The sequence below is a fragment of the Corythoichthys intestinalis genome, chromosome 16 (assembly GCF_030265065.1).
Source record: "Corythoichthys intestinalis isolate RoL2023-P3 chromosome 16, ASM3026506v1, whole genome shotgun sequence".
In the NCBI taxonomy this organism is placed as follows: Eukaryota; Metazoa; Chordata; class Actinopteri; order Syngnathiformes; family Syngnathidae; genus Corythoichthys; species Corythoichthys intestinalis.
In genome coordinates, this window is record NC_080410.1 from 10465132 (window position 1) to 10488447 (window position 23316).

General features: G+C 41.6%; 1 protein-coding gene across 1 annotated transcript in view; it reads left to right on the plus strand.

Annotated features, from left to right (window-relative positions):
* The window catches only part of llgl1 (LLGL scribble cell polarity complex component 1), a 71361-nt gene extending 56212 nt beyond the window's left edge, over positions 1 to 15149 (plus strand). Inside the window, exons 17-24 of the mRNA XM_057860826.1 lie at positions 3027 to 3340; positions 4717 to 4908; positions 4991 to 5063; positions 5157 to 5271; positions 8917 to 8981; positions 14014 to 14149; positions 14217 to 14299; positions 14385 to 15149. Of these exons, the coding sequence (XP_057716809.1) occupies positions 3027 to 3340; positions 4717 to 4908; positions 4991 to 5063; positions 5157 to 5271; positions 8917 to 8981; positions 14014 to 14149; positions 14217 to 14295 (974 nt within the window). The 3' untranslated portion in view covers positions 14296 to 14299; positions 14385 to 15149. The remainder of the gene's footprint in view (positions 1 to 3026; positions 3341 to 4716; positions 4909 to 4990; positions 5064 to 5156; positions 5272 to 8916; positions 8982 to 14013; positions 14150 to 14216; positions 14300 to 14384) is intronic.
* Positions 15150 to 23316: the final 8167 nt, after the last annotated feature.

The window sequence follows — 23316 nt, forward strand, 5'->3', positions numbered from 1 at the left end:
GTCAATACTATCAGGCTAGGTTCATACAGCAGGTCATAATGCACAATTCCGATTTTTCATCATCTGTTTTTTTGGCGTGCCCGTTCAAGTATTACAGTGCCCGTTCAAGTACACAAGCGCACTCACTGGCAATTCAATATGTGCTGAGTAAACTGACCCGCATGCGCAGAAGCATCAAAATAAATGGCTACACATGCTGACTCTACGTCATTCTAGGGTGATCATATTTTGATTTCCAAAAAGAGGACCTAAATAATCTGTTTAGTCTTACATTCAAAGTTTATATGGATTGATAGAGCGCATGCACACACTGTGAATGCATAACGCACACACATACAGTCAGTTTGCCCCCGACTGTGTAAGCAATAATGAAATATTGCTCATTTGGCGTACAGAAAGAAAACCAAGCATTCTCAGGCTTGTTCTTTTTTTTTTTTTCTTTTTTTTTTCTTATGACTGTGGTCAAGCCCGCCTCCTGCCTAAAACAGAGTTCAAGCTAGTGGCTAACGCTAATGCACAGCTCCATCGCTGCCTCTCTCTCTCATTGCTGATGTAATTGCTGCATAAATTCCAATTTGGGAAACTTGACAGTTCAGACCTCCACATTCTAGAAAAATGTGGCCCAGATCGGATTTTAACCACATATGAAAGTGACCTAGATCGTATTTTAAATGGTCCAGTTCTATGCGTCTTCTTCCCGTTCAGACAGTCAAGTTAATGCCTCACTCGTGTCAGAAAAACGAAAAAAATTGATTTGTGCATTAAGACCTGCGGTCTGAACCTAGCCTTAGATAGCATCACAGTTCACCGAACGCCACCCCGCTATATTGTTTGTTTCTTTTTCCAATAAAACGCACCTACATTTCTGTTATGAAAATCTCTGCTATAGAGAACTGCCTGCATATGGGCAGTATTGTACTGTTTTCCTTTTTAACCTATTCTGTTTTTCTCTGAAAAACATTGTGAGTTGAGTTGAGGTGGCAATTTCTATTCATAGCAAGCTCTCTTCAGAAAATAGTGCGGGCTCACTTTGTTTTGTTTTTGTTTTTTTTAACATCGTTTTCATTTGACTTGGAAATCTCTTACTACTTTACGATATAATTTGCGATACAAGGCTCATGATAATGATAATCACAATTTGTCGATTCAATAATTATCAATGTATGCGTCAGGAAATCTACGATATTCTAAGATACATATCAAGCCGGTAAATAGAGAACAATAATGTTTCGGAAAATCAGTCAAAAACTGTTGTCTTCCTCAAAGACAGAATATTTTAGTGCAATATTTCTGTAAAAAATAGAACACGATATAATTGCAACATGGTTGTAAAACAGGGGGGTCCAAACTCCAAACCTTTCCTGGCACGGCCAGACTGTTCTCCCTGCTCCTTATTGGCCTCTGGAGTCCGAAAGAAAGTAACTGTGCAATTAGATTCGTTTATTTGTGTGACGTGTTCTTAACGAGCAACGTCATCAAAAACACATCAAGTCGCTAAAACCCCAGCAACTGACAGCACTGGAAGCATTTCTTTTAAAAGAAGATGTGCTTCTTCGCGCTAGAGTTTCTTGTCGCTTTACCAACGTCATGTCTGCCCGTCGCTGATTGGTCCACTCTGCTGTCTGTTTGCTGTGGCTTACTCCGCCCTAGGAATCTGATCCACGGAACGGTCGCCAGACTCTATCGCTGGAACAGCGGTGAGTGTGGAGTTCAAGGCAGGTCCAAACCGGTCTGCAAGGGCCACTGTGGGTCCTGGTTTTTGTTTCTAACATTTGAGCACAGTTTAACCAATGAAATGAAAATGTCCAGCACCCACTGCAGCCCTATGTGGAATAGTTTAGACTAGTGCTGAAACGATTATTATTAACTTGAGTATTTGATTAGAAAAACATTTTCGAATTAAATTTTGCTACTTCGAGTATTCGTTTAATTACAGTGGCATTGTAATGGTTTGTTTTTATAGTGTTTGCCTTTAGTGTTATTGATTTTGGTGGACACACTGCCCTCAAGTCTGCCTCATTTCCCATCGCTGAATCCAGCTGCTTCCTGTAAAGACCAACATAAGTTTTTCTTTGAGATGTTTTTGTAATGCATTTGTAATTTAGTTTACAGGTATATTTAGCCGTTTTTTGTGGGAATATGTGTTTGAACAATTTGTTGAGAGTATTGTTTAAAAAAAAAAAAAAATGGGCATTTTATAGCATTTAAGCTAGCGGACTTTTGCTATGTAAGATAGCCAATTGTTCTTTTGTTGTACATACTATATCCTGTTTATTTTTTTATACTGTTTGAGGCTCAGGTCAGGTATTTTTTTCCCTATCCAATTACTCGATTTTTTTGAACTAACTAGTTCATCGATTAATCGACTACTAAAATAATCGATAGCTGCAGCCCTAGTATAGACACTCCTGTGGTAAACAAATACAGCAACACTATATTATTGCAACAAATGAGCATCTTTATTATTATTTTTTTTTTTTTACAACTCATTGTCTGACATTGATAGCTGTTCCATTCATTGAAACTGGGAAGCCTTTAAGACTTAGAACTTTAAATGATCATGTTTTAGTGTCATTGTTAGCGCTAGACAAAAACTCATTTTGACTGGGCTTTCATTCGCCCTTCCCAGTCAAAAGGAATTTGATGTCTATGGCAGCTTATGAGCTAACATTCTATTCTCGTGGAAAATTTGGTAGCAAGCCGTCGGATACTTTATTGGACATTGACATCTTTTTAGAAAGATCCGTCAATTCTTGGCAGGTGCATATTGATAACCTATTGGGATACGACACCATATCGATAAATGATTTACAGTAATGCCCTCGCATGTGAGAAATGAGAACTACAGCCACCAATGTTTTTTAAATTAATTGTTTATTGAACCCCAGGATAAAAGTAAATGGCATAAACACAGTACAAACGTATGCAAGCACTCTTACTGGTCACAGCTCACACTTAGAACCTACACTCTTGTAGCATCTTTTAAAAACAAGTATTCTAGCTAAAATGGTACTTTTTTTGTCCAGGTACACACCACGGACCCACGCTGTGGGCCGGCACTAACTCGGGCAGCGTGTACGCTTACGCTCTTGAGGTACCCGGTGTGGGCTCGGGGCGCGGCTCTGAGCGGGGGGTCGCGGGTGAAAGCGCCGCTTGTGTGGAGGCAGTGTTGGGCAAAGAGATCCAGTTGATGCACAGGGCTCCTGTGGTGTCCATCTGTGTGTTGGACGGACGTGCTAAACCTCTACCAGAGCCTTATGAAGCTTCACAGGACCTCTCCATTGCTCCTGATATGTCCAATCCTCATTCTGTGCTCATCGCCTCTGAAGAACAACTCAAGGTAACTAAATACAATTTAGTGTTGCCTCACTTGATGTTTAATTTGGTCCACGACCATGGCAGTATTTCCCAATACCGATTCAGCTTCTGTGCCATCGGCCGATACTGTATTGACACCACGCTTTTTCAAAACGTATACAATTTTTTGCCCCTTTTAGTACTAAATTACTGCATACTCACTTAAATGAAAATTAATTGTTATCATGGCTTGGTCAGACACAGCTTAACAGCCTTTCTGCCTATATGGTATAGGTGACAGCTCTAAAACCTAGTCCCCCAATTTTCTTTTTTAATAAATGCGTTTTCAGTTTGGTATCAAGCCTGATTTTGTATTAAGTCCACAATGCCATTATACCACATTAGCGTAGGTCCTGTGCTCCTTGAGGTTTAAAGAGAAACTTTAATTGTCCAACTACAAAGAAAACATTTTTTTTTTTTACAACATAAGAAATTGGTGTTGGATTTGCGTACTTTTACATTATGAATATGGATTTTTTTTTTTTGCCAGAATTGCTCATATGCCAATCAACTATGCTAACAGTGGATGCAGGTTCGCTAGCCTACTTCTGCCAGTTTTCCCTCCTTCTAACAAGCTAACATTTTTAGAATCTCATGTCAGTTTTCATAAAACTTCAAATCCTGGCTGATATAACCATTTGACATTTTTTCACCATTTAAAGTATTACATATATACATATATGCATTCAAAATGCGACTGCTAAATTCAACAACACTTGCTAGAATAAAAACTCTCCCTAGGCTAAAACAACAATTTTTCTTTTGCTTCTGCTGTTTCTTCGGCAGCATTTGTCATTGGTGGCCATTTGGGAAGGGCGACGGGCACTGCTGCTTTTATAGAAGTGTTTGTAACTGGTAGCCATCTTGGGAAGGGTGACCTGTGGTTGGAAACAATCTCAAAGAGTACATATTGCGCAGCAAAAACGCAGTATTTCTGACTACAGGCCGATACCGATAGGGTTGCCACCTTTCAGAAATAAGAAATATGGGATGCCCCCCCCCCCCCTCGCCCAAAGCTGTACAGGCAGAGAGAAAAAAAGAGACATCCCCAAAACTCCTAAAATGCATAGAAATGTATCTATTCATTTATATTCCATATAAGTTCAATACGGAAAGCAGCATTAAATTCCCAATTTCGGATTGTTCCTTATTTTAAGGGACAGGTGGCAACCCTAGATACCAATGTCTCTATTTTAATGATGTATCTGATACTAGTATCGGTACTGGTGCAATACTACTTATAAAACACAGAGTAGTTGGAACATTTTGTGAATTTTGCCTTTCCTTGATAAACATTGTGGTATGTTTCTCAAAATTTGCAATCATGGACTTCAACATGTAATTTCTCTCTCTCGTTAGGTGTTCTCGCTTCCTAAGGTGAGCGCTAAGACGAAATTTAAGTTAACAGCTCACGAGGGCTGCCGAGTAAGGAAAGTTGCCCTAGTGGTCTTCAACTCCACGGCTCAGGAAGACTACAGTGAGCACACGCTGGTGTGTCTCACCAACATGGGAGACATGCACCTTTTTAATATACCTGGCCTCAGACCACAGGTAGTTTGACAAGATTTTCATCATAACCTTTGTCACCTCTAACCTACAGTCATGTAATTTTGTCCCATGTTTATCATTTTAGGTGCGCTATGACTGCATCCGTAAAGAGGACATCAGTGGCATAGCATCATGTGTCTTTACCAGAAATGGGCAGGGTGAGGAGCGAATGACAGTTTGTCATGTATCATTAAAATATTAGACACCAGCTGTCAACATTCCAAGTGTGGCTAATTATTGTTTGTGTGCAGGTTTCTACCTGATCTCTCCCTCAGAATATGAGCGTTTCTCCTTGTCTGCAAAGGTCTTCACTGAACCTGTTTGCTCTGTTGCACTGGAGCGACTCTCACAGTCCACTCTGGCCAGGTACCTAGCTCACTAAATTTATCGCTAGTGGGCGTCTAATCCATCTAAACTGGGAGGGTGGCAGCCCGCCAACTTCAAACGGATTGGAAAACCATCGCCGTCAATGGCAGCCAATGAGTTGAACAATTTGAGAAAACCCAGTATTGTATTGTCTTGAGAAGCTGCTTGTAGCTCAAGAGAAAACATTCCAGTTAAAGTTAAAATTTGGTTAAATTGAGACACACCTTTGGGTGTATTTAAGGGTGCACCATTGCTTTTCTTGTCCATCATCAGCAGCAGTAAAGTACTGGCCAAACGTGTGGACACACCTTCTCATTTGTGGTTTCTCTTTATTTTCATGACTATTTACATTTGTAGATTCTCACTGAAGGTATCAAAACTATGAATGTGGAATTAAGGGCTTGGCAACGAATTTGTTTATCGATTTTTCCCGGCAGCTATGAGAAATTCCGTTTGGGTGCTTGTTTGTGTGTAATGTGAGGGTGCGTGCGTGCCAGTGATTAGAGCAGGAGAGAGAGTTCACTGCTACACTCAGGTTTAGTTGCTGAATCAATAATATTTATGCGAGTTTCTCCGTCAGAGGTGAGTAAATGAAGCCAATTGTATTGTTTGTTGATGAGATGTTACTACTTAGCACAGAGCGCCAAACTAGTTAGCTGTTGTGTTAATCAGTGTCTTAAGTAGGGATGGGAATCGAAATCCGATTCCAATTCGGAACCGGTTCCGAGTGTTTCGAGGCCTCGACATCACAATGAAAAAGCCTTAACGATCCCTTTAACGATTCCTAAAGACGCGTATTGTGTCGTGACGTGTGTTGTTGTCCAGACACATCAAACTAGCATGGCGCCAAGAACCACTCGCTCCAAAGTTTGACTATACTTCACCAGGAAAGAGTGTGAAAATGAAAGGTTACGACGGGTAAGCACGAGCATTGCAGCCATAAACATAACAATGACAGCACGTAGGTTCAAACGCTCGAAAGTGTGTCTTCACTTCACGAGGAAAAAACAACAAAGCGACTTGCAGTCATTGCAAGGTGGAGATAACTGCATCGGGAGGGAATACGACTGCGCTGTCCTCACAGAGAGGCTAAGGCTCAGTCCTGGCTATACAGCTAGCTAAACTCCCAAATGACGATGCAGAAGACGTTGGTATAATTTGCTGACTTTATTCAACCATCACTTGAAGAGTGAAACTAAGAATAGAAATGAAGCAAATCAATTTCGTCCCCAATAACAAACAGGTTTGCATCAACGTCCCCAAACTGCGGCCCGCGGCCCAAATACGGCCCGCTTCCACATTTGGTCCGGCCATTTTGAATTTTTTTTTTTTTCTCAATCGTGTTATTTATTTCCTGGCCTTTTCCTTGAAGAATTCAGAGAGGGTTATTTGGTTATTATCTATTTAATTAATAGTGTTTTTATTATTAATTATTATTATTATTATTATAAAGAATCCAGAAAGGGTTATTCGATTGTGGCTTTCTGAAAAAACAATAATTTTTTACATTTATACACTTCTGCAATCGTCACACTTTTTCTGTTACAAACTGACCCCGGCCCTTCATCAGAGAAGGGAAAAGTTATGTGGCCCTCACAGGAAAAAGTTTGGGGACCCCTGCTTTAACATGTATTGCCAAAGGCAGAACAACAACCTATCTGCCAATATATACCAATATTTTTAATTTCTATTAGATAAATGTTTCAGTAAAATGTTAGACATTCTTGTGTATTTGCCACTTATTGCCACAGTTAACATTGAGGCTTTGGGCTTCTTTTAAACTCGTTGTGAGTTTGTACGGTTGTGTCTTCTGATCAAACAAACTCGATGCCAATCAAAACGTTTGTTCTTCTTTTTCCCCAAATTAGAATCGATAAGATACGGCCAAATACGGCCCGCTTCCACATTTGGTCCGGCCATTTTGAATTTTTTTTTTTTTCTCAATCGTGTTATTTATTTCCTGGCCTTTTCCTTGAAGAATTCAGAGAGGGTTATTTGGTTATTATCTATTTAATTAATAGTGTTTTTATTATTAATTATTATTATTATTATTATAAAGAATCCAGAAAGGGTTATTCGATTGTGGCTTTCTGAAAAAACAATAATTTTTTACATTTATACACTTCTGCAATCGTCACACTTTTTCTGTTACAAACTGACCCCGGCCCTTCATCAGAGAAGGGAAAAGTTATGTGGCCCTCACAGGAAAAAGTTTGGGGACCCCTGCTTTAACATGTATTGCCAAAGGCAGAACAACAACCTATCTGCCAATATATACCAATATTTTTAATTTCTATTAGATAAATGTTTCAGTAAAATGTTAGACATTCTTGTGTATTTGCCACTTATTGCCACAGTTAACATTGAGGCTTTGGGCTTCTTTTAAACTCGTTGTGAGTTTGTACGGTTGTGTCTTCTGATCAAACAAACTCGATGCCAATCAAAACGTTTGTTCTTCTTTTTCCCCAAATTAGAATCGATAAGAGAATCGATAAAGAATCGAATCGTTAAGCAATATCGATAATGGAATCGGAATCGTAAAAATCCTATCAATTCCCATCCCTAGTCTTAAGTGTCCCGTTTGTATTCTGTTTTGGAGTAGCATATTAGCACTTGAGTTATTGTTGGATGGTAAAGTTGTCTTTTATTTTTATAAAGAAACCACACACATAAACCCGTTCATATAACCACTTAGTCTCCTTTTAACACAAACTCCCAATAAAACTGAATTGTCATACAAGAGAGTGTACTTAGGAATTGGATTTGGATTGTATTTATGAACAACTGTTTGACAAAGCACACTGATTCATTACAATCTACCTCGTCTTTATTCGATTTTGTTGTTTAATTTGTTTTAAGAAAATAAATGAGTCATTGACACAAGTTATATCAGCGCTTTGCCCACAAGAAAAAAAGTCAACCAGCAGCCCTTTTTTTTTTTAATTTGAAGGAACAGGATTTTTCTTCCTGATATACTCAGAACCTTTATTAAAAACTTTTATGTACTTAAAACAGTACAGTTGTAGACTACAAGTAAGTCAGGAAGCTGTAGTAAAATATTATTTTTGAAGGAAATAGTCATCCATTTTGTTTTCATTACCTACACATGCCTAAAACAACTTCGAGTTAAATTGTTAAGGTAATTGAAAAAACAGTGACATTTATCTCATTGTGTAATTAATTGCCCAAATAATCGATTATAAAAATAACCATGAGTTGCAGCCATAGTATTTGTATATTAGCAAAGCTATCAGGAAGGGAATTGTTGAATCTAGTCTAGTCCATCCTTGGGTGCAATTTCTAGATATCAGATGTTGCTACATTCATCTTCTCAAATAATATGAAAAAAAACAACCACCAAATAATATGAAAAAAAAAAAAACAACCACCAAGAAAAATAAATTGAAACAATGACTTGTTGGTGTTTGTCTTCGATGACCTTGGCAGTCTTCACTCGTACCACAGGTTGTGCTATAATCATTAGTAGATTAACTTCCCATTAAAAGACATTCACGCACTATAATCGGAAGGAGTCTTCATGCCAAATCGTGCCTTTCGCAGTCTAGCAATGGCTTCTGAGTTAACAGAAACACCCAGACTGCCATTTCTTTAATTCTAAATTAAAGTGTGTTCATGTTTCTTCAGCGATGGCACGACGGTGCTGCCACAAGCCAATGGAACACACAAGAACCAGACGGGACAAGCCGAAGGTATGACACACTCACACTTCCACTTCTCTGCCTTGTTTTGTTTCCCCACTCTTTACTGCGGTGGACCTCTTAAGCCCCATCCAAGCAGGGGTCCCCTCTGATCTCCATGGTGACCATTCAGCACGCCCCAATTGTCTCTCCTGCTCGGCCCCTTCCCCTTCTGCTAGGAACTTACGCTTGTGGAGACCAATATCATCATGTTTGTTGGTTTTGGACAAAATTCTATCCGTGGTTAGGGTTTAGGGTCCACATGATGATACGTTGCGATATGCCGCCACCTCTATAGTTTCACTCTTTAATAAGGAACCAATAGGTTGATACCAGTCTTGTTTTTGGCAAGACTTTTAATTTCCGTCTTAGTCTTTTGGACAATAAAAGTTATTATTAGTCTTAGTCATATTTTAGTCATCTCAAAATTTGTCTTCGTATAGTTTTAGTCAACGTTTACAAAAAAAATGTTTGTCTGTAAAATTAAAAATGTTTTACTCCAAAAATAAATAATTATATTAAGGTTTCCAATTAATGTGTTTCCAATTTTCGAACATTGACAGATGAGCACATATTGAAGTGTCAACAAGAACAACGCCAACTTGGTAATAAATCGCAAAATAACTATCCAAAAACATGTATTAGACGTCGTTTTACCGGCCTTGCCAAGACGTTGGCGTTAAGTCCTTGCTAGACAGCGAGCTTATGTCTGACGTCCGCGTGGTTTGCTGACTTTAATCAGCAGCTCATGACATCCACACTTGCAGGATGAAACTAAAATAAAAATGAAATCAGTTTCATCTTTAATAACAGCTATTCAAGTTTGCATTTATAACTAGCTGCTGATACAGCAATAACCATGCACACAAACAACTAGCACGTCTCAGTTAACGTCCGCACATCATCAAAAACAATTACATAAATTCGGCCCAAGTATTCGACCACAACTGAAAACGCACAAATAAAAAGTACAAAAGGTGTTATATACAGGTTTTGCCTCAGTTGATGCTTCACAAGCAACAAATGTGCGCGCAGGGCTTCTTTCCCCTCTTTCTCACTCGGTTGCTTGACTTTCTCGTGTGTCTGCATTCGCTGTTCCCCCTGTGTGAAAGTGCGCTCTTCTTCGTGTGTGTGTGTGTGTATATGCGCTCTTACTCGCGTGTGGAAGTACTAGCTGCTCTCTGCTTCCTGTGCCAAAATAAAAGCATGCATCATCACCAAACAAAAATAAATATTATTTAAAAAAAAAAAAAAAAACCTGTTGAAATCGAAAGTCGGGTACGCCGTACACCGGGGACTACCTGTACATTATTTTCAATTAATTATACCCATCTGGACACTATGAACTGTACTAGTATGTTAATAAAAGTTGTCCGAGGGTTTAAGAGGACGCTCCCCGTTAGCATTAGCCTGTTGCTAACGAGAATGTGAATGCTACGCTAACGCTACGAGTTACATTTAGTGTGTGATGATCTCTCAGCACAGACTTTTTAAAGGCTAAAGCAATAGCACGTCACGAGTGACACAACCAGCAGACACTGCTACGATGCAGGCTATGCATAAAATGTCAGACATTGTGAACGTGTGACGGAAACTAGTGCGCATTTCCGTCTCGTCAAACGAAAACTGGCACACGTCTCGTTATGTTTTAGTCTCCAAAAACACGTTTTTAGCTCGTTATCGTCTCGTTATCATGAAATATTGTCATTGTAGTCATCATTGACGAAAACAACGCTGATTGATACCAACATCGTTTATAACTCCGTGCCTGCCATTTATGGTGCTAGACATCCAATTCGTTTTGACTGGAAAGTGCTAGAGCTGTTAATGGCACTCAAACATGAGCATTCAAAGCCAATTCTCCCAGTTTTAATGAATTGGATATCTATCATTGTCAATGGCAGGCTGCAATGAGTTGGTTTGTTTTTTATCTTCAATAGTTTTATCATAGATTTTTTTTTCTGACCCATGTATCGATAATTATTGTATCGCCATATTGGGGAGTAATCAATATTGCGAGCCTTGTATTGTATCAAGAGGTACTTAGAAGTTGCCACTAGGGGTGTGCCATCATAGGCACCCCACGATTCGATTCAATTACGATTCAGGGCGCTACGATTCGATTACTGAACGATGATCACGGCATCGACGATAATCACGGTTATCGTGATTATCGATGCATCGTACATTACTAATTACTACAGTAGCCAAACAATTGTCATAACAATTTTTTTTTTTTTTTTTTTTTTTTACAAGAAAGTGCAAAAACATTAACAATTTGAAAGGGAGTACTTATTTCTCTCAACAATACAATAAAATGTACACAGGTGGAATGAATTCTACATTTTCTGGAAACAAAGGGTCTTTAGAAATAAGACTTCTTTTAACCAATATACTTTGTTTTTACTGATTTCTGTACGATTTTACATGTTTGTAGTGTTACCGCTGTACTTAAACATTACACATTCTGCATATTAAATACACGTTAGCTGATTAGCTTAGTGCTCGGCGCTAACTATTAACATCTCAAAAACAACAACAATAAAGGCTAAACAGTACAGGAGCGTTCGTGTACTCACTTCTTACAGATGCACACGGGTCTTAGCAACACACTCAGGACATTTTTTGATTGAAATGCCTTAAAACTACTGCTGCACATCTGAAAGAAAAGGGGCAACGAACTATCTCTCTTCCCCTCTTGCTCTAAAAAACAACTTGCGCAGGGCCGCGCTTCTATTCCTGCCTGTCTCATACATACATTTATTTTCCAGTCTTTTAAAAAGGAGTAAATCTCTCTCTCAGTAATCAGCAGCAGCTATCATAACGGGCGTGCACCCGTTAACGGTGCCCGGGCGTCAGACGTGTCTTGAATTTCGGTCTGCTACGAGTGGCTGCCGTAAGGTTACGAAGGAAAATAATCGTTTTTGAACCTTTATGAATCGTAATTGAATCGTCACGTGTCGAATCGCGATGCATGTAATAATCGATTTTTTTTGGAACTCCTCTAGTTGCCACCCCTAATTGTTTGTACTTTTGGGAGCTTGTCCACAATAAACAAAGCAACACAGTATTAAAGTAGTAAAATGAAGAGTAATACTTTTAACTAGGCATGTGCCGGTTACCGGTTTCAAGGTTTACAAAGTAAAAAGTCGCTAGTATGGGAGTACTTCGGCTACCGAAAAGAAACTGACTGCCGCGTCCTAGAGGAGGAAGGACAGCTGACCGAAAAGAAACGGACAGCTGCGGCTTAGAGGAGGAAGGACAGCTGACCGAAAAGAAACAGACAGCTGTGGCTTAGAGGAGGAAGGACAGCTGACGTGCAAGACATGCTTGCGGAGGGTGGTTGCCAGGGGAAGCAACACCTCCAACATGATTTCACATTTACGTGACCATCATCTGTCATTTTAAATTTAAGTAAACGCTAGAGAAGGGAATCTTGGGGCACCCAACAATTTGAGCATGATTCAGAGGCTACGATTCGATTATAAATCAATTATTCTATCTAGCGACATGGTTGTGGATGTTTACTCTCGATCCGTTCCTCATTTTGTCCTGAAGACAGCGCTGTGGTTTAGTCCCGCTTTACTTGGCATATTTTAAAAAATCGGAATATGGATGTTTGTGAATTGTTCTCGAACCTTCAGCGTAGGGCTGGGCGATATGGCCTTAAGTACGTATTACGATAAATTGAGCAGATTTACCTCGATAACGATAAATTACGACAAATTCGCCCAAGCGGACTGTTATATAATTTGAAAATTTGAATCAATGCATGGAATACAAATTAACCGTTTCTCGTTAAATTTATTTACCAGCTTCCAATTTAACAATTGCACATGCAGTCTAAACATTAAGTATTAAAAAAAATCTTGTAAACAATAAGAATTCTAGTGTGAACATTTATAACAGCTTGTATGACTTGAAAAATGTACAACATTATAAAAATCAATATGACGACTGAGCAAACATGTCATTCTAACACAAATGACTTGCAGCTTTAACAGTACACTTCAGACAACTTATTGGTAATGGCTGCTGTGACATAATTATTCAACACAAGTGTTTACGTCAAGGTTTCAGGAATTTTTTTTCCAGAACATTTTTAATACATGCACCCCCCACACAGACACAACCAGATTAAAGCTGTATTGCTCTGATTCCAATGAAACATTTAAGATTTTATGATGGCAGAATAAAGCAAACACATACAGAAAAATAGCTGTGGCCATTAAACTTTAATATCATATATAGGCTTAACTGTTGGATTATACTTTATGCTGAGTGCTTTACCATCATGAAAGCTTTCAGAGAAATCAGAGATGCCAAATAACACGACATAATGATTGCTACATGAAGTCCGTGCCCAGTCCACTCATTAATTTCAGCTGTTTCGACAAGGTTGGAGCCGCTATCCGACTCCATCACGTTCATTTGTACCGTTAGCCGATAGCGTTAGCCTGTGGCTTAGCTAACAGAAGAAAGCACTGAAAGCATCCTCTCCTGAAATCGTGAGAACCAGTGAGGACAGCGGGTGAAAGCCCGTCTGGAACCCGCCAAGATTTTACTTAATGTCTAGTGAAAGTTTGGAGAAGCTAACTTAAGCCCGACTCCATCCCGTTTACTTGTAGCGTTAGCCGCTAGCGTTAGCCTACCGGGCTTCTGTTTGTTTGGCTTCCTGAAAACCACGTGACTCCATACGTAAGCAGTCTGCTTTCTTAAAGGGGAATGAACATAGCCGAACAACACAGTCAAAGCGGGATGAAAAGACTATATTTTCTTGTTTAATTAAATTACCGAATTTACCGACATGGTCAAAATTACGTCGGTCATCGTGAAGAATTTCGGTAACGGTAAATTTTCGGTTTACCGCCCTGCTCTACTTCAGCGGCCGAATCGCGAATAATCTAAGAATCGGAAATTTCACACACCTATAGTAAACACTGTCATAAACGTTTACCACCATCTACGTGAGTTCACTCCAGTGTGTTTAGCTTAATTGGAGTACTATGCAATGGTGGCCATGTCCTGACTTGTTCCCCTGCAGGACGAATGGAGGAGCCCCCCAGCTCCCTATCCTCCCCCCTCTCCGACACGCCCCTGGACTCTCCTCTCAGCTGTGCTGACGTCACTCTGGAATCCACTGGGGAACTCACTGTGGAAGACGTCAGAGACTTCCTCACGTAAGTCAATAAACAACACTCGTCTTTCTTGAACGTCTCTCCAAAAGTTTGGTGGTTTCCCTCACAGTACCGTGGATGAGGAGGAGAACAACTTGAAGAACATTCAAGAAGAGGAAGGACGCAACGCTGGCATCCTCATCAATTAAACAGGTTTAATGTCAATGAGCTAAACAACCGCCAATGAAAGAATGAAAGATTCAGGCGACACTGATAGGATTATTTTACCATTTTGCAGGGAGGGGTTCAGGTGGTCTCTGGATGGACTTGATTTCAGTGCTGGACCACAAACATCTCATCACACCATCTGAAGCCCTCCCACTCGCTCGGGCCACAATTCTGGGTCCTCTGAGTCTGAAAACTGCGTGGGAGGACTAAACCCACTCATCTTCTCACCACTAAACGTAGGACCAACTGCCCACTGTTATGTTTCATTCCAGAGAGCTTTGGCGTGACGTGCGAGTAGATTTACTTTGGTGGAAGCGACGCTACAACAATATGGTACAGAGTAATGGAAGAAAGCCTTAAAAAGAAGTTTATGTCCTGGTTCAAGAAGGTTTTTGTTCACGTGAAGACGGACGCTCGATGTTTCTTTGATGGTTCACGAAGTTTGACGGTGGTGCTGCGGTTGTTTTGAGATTTTTGGAGTCCATTTAAGACGCGTTGAAACAAATGCCACTGTACACTGACATGGTTATGATTTTTTTTATAGCTTCAAAATGTCATTTTGATTCACTTTTTAGCTTCTAGTACTTCTGCAGATGTTTTATGGTACAGCCTCAGAAAGTGACATAAGGTAAAGTGTGCGAGTGTAAAAAATGCACCCGTTCGGCTTGCGTTTTGGTGAATTGTGGGTAATGTATGCTGGCAGCAGAGCTTGAATCACCAGTATTTTTTGTTTTTCTTGAACTTTTACTGTGTAAAAACAAATCTATGTATACAGTGTCTTAATGTAGGTTAACATATGACATGTGTCACATGTTTGAGCCTAAAAAAAAATAAATCTAAAAATCTTCCATCTTTTAATCACAAGACTGACAAGCTTAAAAAGGGACCTCACAACTAACTTATCTAGTTCAACAAGTAGAAATCCCTTTTTTAAAATTGTATTTTTAGTTTTGAATATATATATTTTTTGACTGACATGAATCTTTAACCCCTCCGTGCTTGAGCTGGCAGTTTTTTTTTTTTTTTTTAATTCCACAGATAATTTCTTTTGCCATTGTTTTGTGATTGGTATTTTAATAGTATGTAGCATTAGCATTTCAGCTGATGAATTGTGAATGTTAATAAAATTGTGTACTCTAAGCGGCTTTGTTTTATGGATTTATTTACAAGGGGACTTTAACATTTGGATGCCAAATGAGAGGGCTGGCAGAGAATGAACAAACGTTCATTCACATGACATGTGCCGATTACCGTTTTCAAAGTATACCGTGGTATGAAAACGTAAAGGTTTCAAATCTGTAAAAAATTTCCATCATACCGTCCCTAAGATATTAGCTATTTTTTATGTCCCAAAAATGCATGGAAAAATCCCTAGTTTGCAGCTGTAAGGCTCAACCCTCCCCACCGGATTTTGCACATTGTCAGTGAGTCAGCTGTGCTACACGATGGCTGGAGGAGGTGAAACTCCTGAATAGAGGTGTGCGAAATTTCCGATCTTAGATTATTCCCAATTCGGCCGTGGAAGATTCGAGAACGATTCACAAACATCCAAATTCTGATTATTGAATTATACCAGGTAAAGCGGAAATAAAACACAGCGCGGTCTTCAAGACTCAATGAGGAACTGACCGAGAATAAATATCATCTTCAACTCATGCCGCTAGATAAAAAAACAAAACAAAAACAATAATACCTGACTGCGGCTGTCAGCCGCTACAAACCGGCTAGTTGCTACGAACATACGGCAAAATTCGGCTATGGTAGATATCACATATATCTAGAACTACGTACATGTGAAATGACAGACGACGGCCGTGTTAGATTATATAGCAAGAACGAGATGACAGACTTTTCCGCACTAGTAAACAGGCGCCATCTTAAAGCGGTAGACTTTTCTAGAAGGCTGTTGTAGCGAACCTAATTACTTTTTATCTAAGGAAAAAACAACAACCCCAAATCAGCAAAATCTTGACTTGAATCTATCTTTAAATGATAAAACAGATTTAAAACTTTCACGTCGAAAGTAGACAGAAGGGAACTAATGCAATAACGGGAGCAATTTTAACAACTTTAACCGTTGATTCAAAACATTAAATTGAATGTAGTTTAGTGCTGCCGATACAGAATGGGGACTTGAGTATTTTATTTACTCTTTTTAACGTTAACTTGATACTGAAATAGTAGTTTGTTTAGTCTGAGAGGATTTTTGAACAATTTTGGAACTAGTGTAAAAAAAATAAAAGCGAGGGGGGGTTGTGGTGCATCAATAATCGATTTATAACCTGATCGGAGCCTCTGAATCGTAATTGAATCATTAGGTGCCCGAAGATTCCCAACTCTAATCCTGAACTATTTCACCCATCGAAGAAAATGAAATCGCTGGTATGGGAATACTTCGGCTCCAGAAAAGTTACAGATGGCCGCGACTTAGAAGAGGGCCAACAGACATGTAAAGCATGTTTGCGGAGGGTGGATGCCGAGGAGGCAATACCTCCAATATGATTTCGCATTTATACAAAATCAAAGGTTAGTGAACACTGTCATGAACGTTTCCCACCAGCTACAAGAGTTACCTGAAGGACTCTATTTTAATTAGAATATTTTTAGATGCCCAATTCATTAAAACTGGGAGAATTGGCTTTGAGTGCCATTAACAGCTCTAGCCCCTTCCAGTCAAAACGAATTGGACGTCTAGCACCATAAATGGCAAGTACAGAGTTATAAAAGATATTATCAACCAGCATTGTTTTCGTCAATGATGACGACAATGAAAATATTTCATGACGATGAGACAATAACGAGCTATGAACGTGTTTTGGAAGACTAAAACATAACGAGACTCATGCCAGTTTTTGTTTGACGAGACAAAGCGCAATAGTTTGTCACACATTCACAATGTCTGACATTTTATGCATAGTTAGCCTGCATCGTAGCAGATTCTGCTGGTTGTGTCACTCGTGCTTTAGCCTTTAAATTATTATTTTTTAAATTTTACGTTCCAGTTTGCTATTTTTTTTGAAAAATCCTGTTCAATGGAAAAGTTTTTTTTTTTTTTTTTTTTTAAATCCAGATATCTCAAAGTAAAATATTTTACAGCTGTAATTGCAATACCGTGAAACCGTGATATTTTTGGCTTAAGGTTGTCATACCATCAGAATATCATACCGGCACATGCCTATTCGCTGCCATGAGTCAATGGTACAATCTTTGCATGCAAATACAAAATATTAACGGATCTAAGAGCCAAATAAATTCAAAATGCTAATCATTGTTCGAAATACCCATGCGCCTAAAAAATTGTCATACCAAACTGCTGTAATTCATTTCATTATGCAGCACAATTTTTGTTTTTAGCTGAATAATGCGACAATAGGGAGGAATGCTTCGGCCACTCGTGCTCAGTCTGCTGGGGAGTCCCTTTCGTTTTGACATAAAATCAGTGGTGGAAAAAACCATATATTACTCCGCCCTGCTTGCCAAGAAAGCCTGTTCCCTGCAGAGCTGCTGGATTACAAATGTTCCAGTTCATATTACAATTATTGACATGCAATGGTAACTTTGAATAACTTTATCGTGAAAACATAACTATTGATTGCATGGGTTATCTGTAATTCTCATACAGGCATATGTTGTTTTTTTATTGGTATTCTATGCCATAGACTTCACTATCAGTTGAAGAGACAGCTCCTATAGACATTGCGCCACTGATTCCCGTACGGGGCCGGGCCAGGCAGAGTATCGCAGTGAAAGCTTCCAGGACAAAGTCAAACACTCCGCGTTCTAAAGCCGGATTCAGGACGAAAGTTTTAGTGCATACAGCAGGCAGGAGTGTCTCGAAAATGATTTGTTTGAGGATTCAAGGTAATTATTAGCAACATACATGCGATTTGAAATGTGGGGAAAAAATGGAAAAAATTAGCATAATTTAAGCTTGAAATATTTACGTAAAATAACTGCCCGTTTTCTAATTTTAACCAAGACCCTAGGCTGTTTTACATTCATATATATATATATATATATATATATATATATATAGAAATTCTGGGATTTACGCATTTATTTACAAGAATTTTCAACTTTAAAAGCAATTTGTTTTGTGATGGCCGCCATGTTGGATTTTGTGTCCATACAAAATAGCGTAATTTTCGGCCAACTACCCATTTTTTCTTGGGGCAAAAAAAAATAGTAATTTAGACATTTCTGTGTCCATACAACAACAAAAAATTGGCTTTTACGCGTTTTATGTAACACTTCAATCTAACGACATGGGCCAGATGGATAGTTTTGAAAATATTTTAAGTTTGTGAAAATAGGCCCCCTACAGAATGGCCCTGTTTCCCGTCAACTGACAGTGAAGTCTATGGCTAAGCAGGCACCATTGACTCCCGCAAGCTTAGCCACTCCGGAGCCCTGAAACTAACAAATAGCCAACAAACAGCATGGAATTTGTTGAAATCAACTCTAATTAAACTCCGCTAAATTGAAGATTAAGCCTAATGTAAAAAATTCTGAACTTCCCCTTTAAATTCATTTATAGGAAAGTCAATTACATGCTATGACAGTTTTCGACCATGGGGGTACTGCCTCCCTCAAATGCGTACAGCCTTCATAATGTGAATTTTTCAAAAAATGTAGAAAAATGCTTGTCTTTAAAAATGCTTTATCGAGTCCGTTCAAATTCACTCACGCTGCCGAGAACAGCCTCTTTACAACAAAGATTAACACATTTGTGCTTTTGATCGTGTAAGTACCGCGCCGTCTCACTAGATCAAAGCAACAAACCTGTCAATCATCATTAACTTTTTAGTACCAAAGGCCAGCTGCACTGGTGAGAGGCTGCATGGGCATGAACAAATATATTCAATTAAGCCCTTCAGACCTCCATTTTTCTAAATCTGTGCTGATTTTTACTCAAACACCAGAACAAAGTGCAATTTTTTGGTCGGGGATATTTTAATGCTTTTATTGGTTGTCGTTTATTTTTAGTAAGAAATGAGCACTTTGTTATCCTTTTTGAAGTTGCGTTTGGTCAGCCATTTTTAAAGTCAAAAACAGCAAAGAGGGCGTGTCAAACCTCATGATTTCATTTTGATGGATAAAGGTTCATCCAGTCTTTTCCCAGAAGTGGCAATAGCAACTAATTCCAGTGTATTTATTGGTTTAGAGACACAAATGCGTCACGTCTTTCAGCAGCATGCTTAGGTCAGAAGGGGTTAACCCCTTATTGCCAAATGTATCACATTTGATACACCTAAAATTTCATGATTTTGAGAGTAATTCAGAATTCTGACATCTTTTTGAAAAAAAAAAATATGGATGCAAATCAACACATGCATCTGCAGGTTCCACGAGAAAAGAAAAAAACCAGGATTTAGCAAGGCTTATAGATATTAGAGTGCTTATTACACATTCATTCATTTTCCATGCCACTTTTCCTCACGAGGGTCACGGAGGTGCTGGAGCCTATCCCAGCTAACTACGGGCAGTAGGCAGGGGACACCCTGAACTGGTTGCCAGCCAATCGCAGGGCACATGGAGACATACAAACATTCACGCACACACTCATACCTATGGACAATTTAGAGTGTTCAATCAGCCTACCATGCATGTTTTTGGGATGTGGGAGGAAACGAGTTCCCGGAGGAAACCCACGCAGGCACGGGGAGAACATGCAAACTCCACACAGGAAGGCCGAAGCCCGGGATTGAACCCTTGATCTCAGAACTGTGAGGCGGACGTGCCTTATTACACATTCATTTTGACATTTCTTTTTACAAATTTGAAAAAAAAGGTTTCATTAGGACCTTATTTTTCAAATTTTGGGATTCTCTGATAATTGCTTCATGTTGCAGGGTCTTTTAGGGTTAAGGACTCGATACTCTGAAAAATGCCGTGTTCAAATTGGGACATCCGATGTTCATTTGACAAGGAACAAGAACCTTCAACTTGTACAGTTCAAAATACTGCACAGATGGCATTTTACTCAATCTAAAATGCACAAAATGGGGTTCTCCCAATCCGATAATTGTACAAGCTGCGACGAAGATACTTATGCTCTTTGGCAATGTAAACCAATACAAGATTTCTGGTCACAGGTAACCAAGAAACTTTCTTTCCTATTGAACTGCAGGATTCCATTGTCTCCAACTCTTTGTCTGCTTGGCGATCTGAATATCTCTATCCATCAAACCTGTCCACTACTAGCAAGTCTAACGATAGCCAAAAAAACAATATTGTTGAATTGGAAAAACAAACAAAACATTAGCATTAACCAATGGCTAAATCTAATCATTGAATATATAACATTAGAGAAAATATCTGCCAAACAGACAAATAAAATGGACAAATACAAACAACAGTGGGAAACGGTCGCAAGAATGATGAACATAGAATAAGGATTCTCTCTCTCACCTGCGAAGGAATGCCACAAAAATAATAGAAATGTATACATAAATGGATGTATGCGGGGTGTCCAGGGAAGTTGTATGCATCCTTCTGCAGCTGAAAACTGGACATGCTTAAACCTGAACCGCTTTATACACTCCCAGCAGCATGTGATTAATAATTTTCTTCCTCCAAAGATTAGTCAATCCATGGGTTTAATCTACAAAGAAACCCATAGACAATTTGGTTGCCAGCTGCTGCGGAACGTATGCAATTTTTCTGGGACACCCTATATATTAATTACCAGATTCAGAACAATTAAGGAACTATGCTTAAATAATACACTTTACTGGTCCTTGGCATACATCTAAACCTCTCCTTCTGTCAGCTTCACAGGTGGAGTTTGTTGGCGTCCTGCCCTGTGCCGGTCCTGGTCCCGGGGTTTTCAGCTCGCGCGGGCGCTGGTCGCGCGGGCGCTGGTCGCGCGGGCGCTGGTCGCGCGGGCGCTGGTCGCGCGGGCGCTGGTCGCGCGGGCGCTGGTCGCGCGGGCGCTGGTCGCGCGGGCGCTGGTCGCGCGGGCGCTGGTCGCGCGGGCGCTGGTCGCGCGGGCGCTGGTCGCGCGGGCGCTGGTCGCGCGGGCGCTGGTCGCGCGGGCGCTGGTCGCGCGGGCGCTGGTCGCGCGGGCGCTGGTCGCGCGGGCGCTGGTCGCGCGGGCGCTGGTCGCGCGGGCGCTGGTCGCGCGGGCGCTGGTCGCGCGGGCGCTGGTCGCGCGGGCGCTGGTCGCGCGGGCGCTGGTCGCGCGGGCGCTGGTCGCGCGGGCGCTGGTCGCGCGGGCGCTGGTCGCGCGGGCGCTGGTCGCGCGGGCGCTGGTCGCGCGGGCGCTGGTCGGGGGCCACGGCCCTTCCCCGGCCGGCCATAGTTCCCTCCCAGGACGGCCTGGCCAGAGCCGCGTCTCCTCATACCGGATACTGGGGAGATGCCACCGGGTGTCATACCATGTGTTCCTCCTTGCCCCGGTGGACGGGGCCACGCCCGCGGGAGCCTGCCTCTTAACTCATGCACTCCTCACTTCAGCACTGTAAATATCTTTCACCCTAGCACTTACATACTCATTCATTTCTCCGGGGGGAGTTGGGACGGGGCCATACAGTCCTGGCCTGGCTCCCCAGTTTTTAATGCATCACACACCAAGGTTGTGGGATGGTTGGGACCTGGGGGGGGTGCCTCACGGGAGGCCCTACCATCCCTGCACCTTTTTTTTAACGCACCACACGCATCATACTCCACAGGAGAGCTCTGGCAAAGGGCGGTGGGATGGGCAGCTGGGCTGAATTTCCATGCTGCGGTCCCACTGCCCCAAACCAAGATCTCCTATTTTAATACATACATAGCACTACCCTCCCCTCAGAAATTTCATCACGGTGCTGGGTTATGGCTGCCAGCCGGGAACCTGGCAGCCACAGTAATAGGGTGGTAGGTGGGTCCCACACGTTTTACTATGGCATGGCTCCCGAGGCGTGGCCTCCTCTCTGCCTGGGTTGCCGGCCGTGGGAGTGGGGGGAAGTCGGGGCTCCGGTCTCGCGTCGCCCAACAGCGGCTCCTCGGCATTCTCCTGCCCCCACCTTCCCCTCTCTTCTCTAACTGGGTATCCGCCCTGTGCTCCGCCGCGGATCGCTGGCTGGGCGGCGGAGTATCGTCTGGATGTTGCCTGGTACGGTGGGAGACCCTGCCCTGCCTTGGGCTTGGTGGGCCGCTGGGGGCCCTGTGGCGTGCCGTGTTGGCTGGGGGACTGTGGCGGCGGCTCGTGGCCTGGGTGGGCGGACGGGTTTGGGGACGGGCGTGGGGTTAGTGGTGCGTCCCCTCTTGCCATCCCTGAGGGCCGGTAGATGGGCGTGAGGGTGGCCCAGGGGGCCACCCTGGATTCCGGGGGGGGGATGAGGGCTCCTTTGCTGGGCTGCGGGAGGAGGGATGGGCTGCGCTGCCCCAACCCCTCCCCGGGCTGGCTGGGGGCCGTGGCCCTGTGTCGGCGCCCGCGCGGCGTCTCGCTCGTCTGCGTGGCTGCTGCGTGCCCGGCGGGGCTCGCGTGCGGCTGGATGTTATTGGGCGCGCTCGGGCAGGGGGTCCCGGTGCCGGGATTGGCGATGGGGTGGTGTAGGGTCGGTCGCCAACGGGCTTATACTCACAAGGGATTCACACGATTATTGGGTTCTAGATCACAGAGATGATTTGTGTACACTTCTTTCTATCACTTGGCTTATAGACTCCCTCCTCTTTCTCTGGTCAACAGGCCCCCTACATGGTGTCAACCGGAAATACATTTAGCTGACGATAGCACCAACATATTGGTAGTTAGTGTAGTTAAGCGTTCAATGTATTTTTTGTTGTGTTTCTTCTCTTGTGTTTCTTGTCTTTTGTTCCCCCATAACCCCTTCCTGTTCGCTGTTTTGTCATAATAAATGAGGTATGTTGAATGATCACAAAGGGAGTATGTATGTATGTCAAACTCTCAATGTGAAACATTAAAACTGTTCAGATTATCCAGCACTTAGACTTCCATTCTTCGTGTCAAACAGCTGAACAGGACAGGTTAAAAAAACCCAAAACAAATCGGGACATCC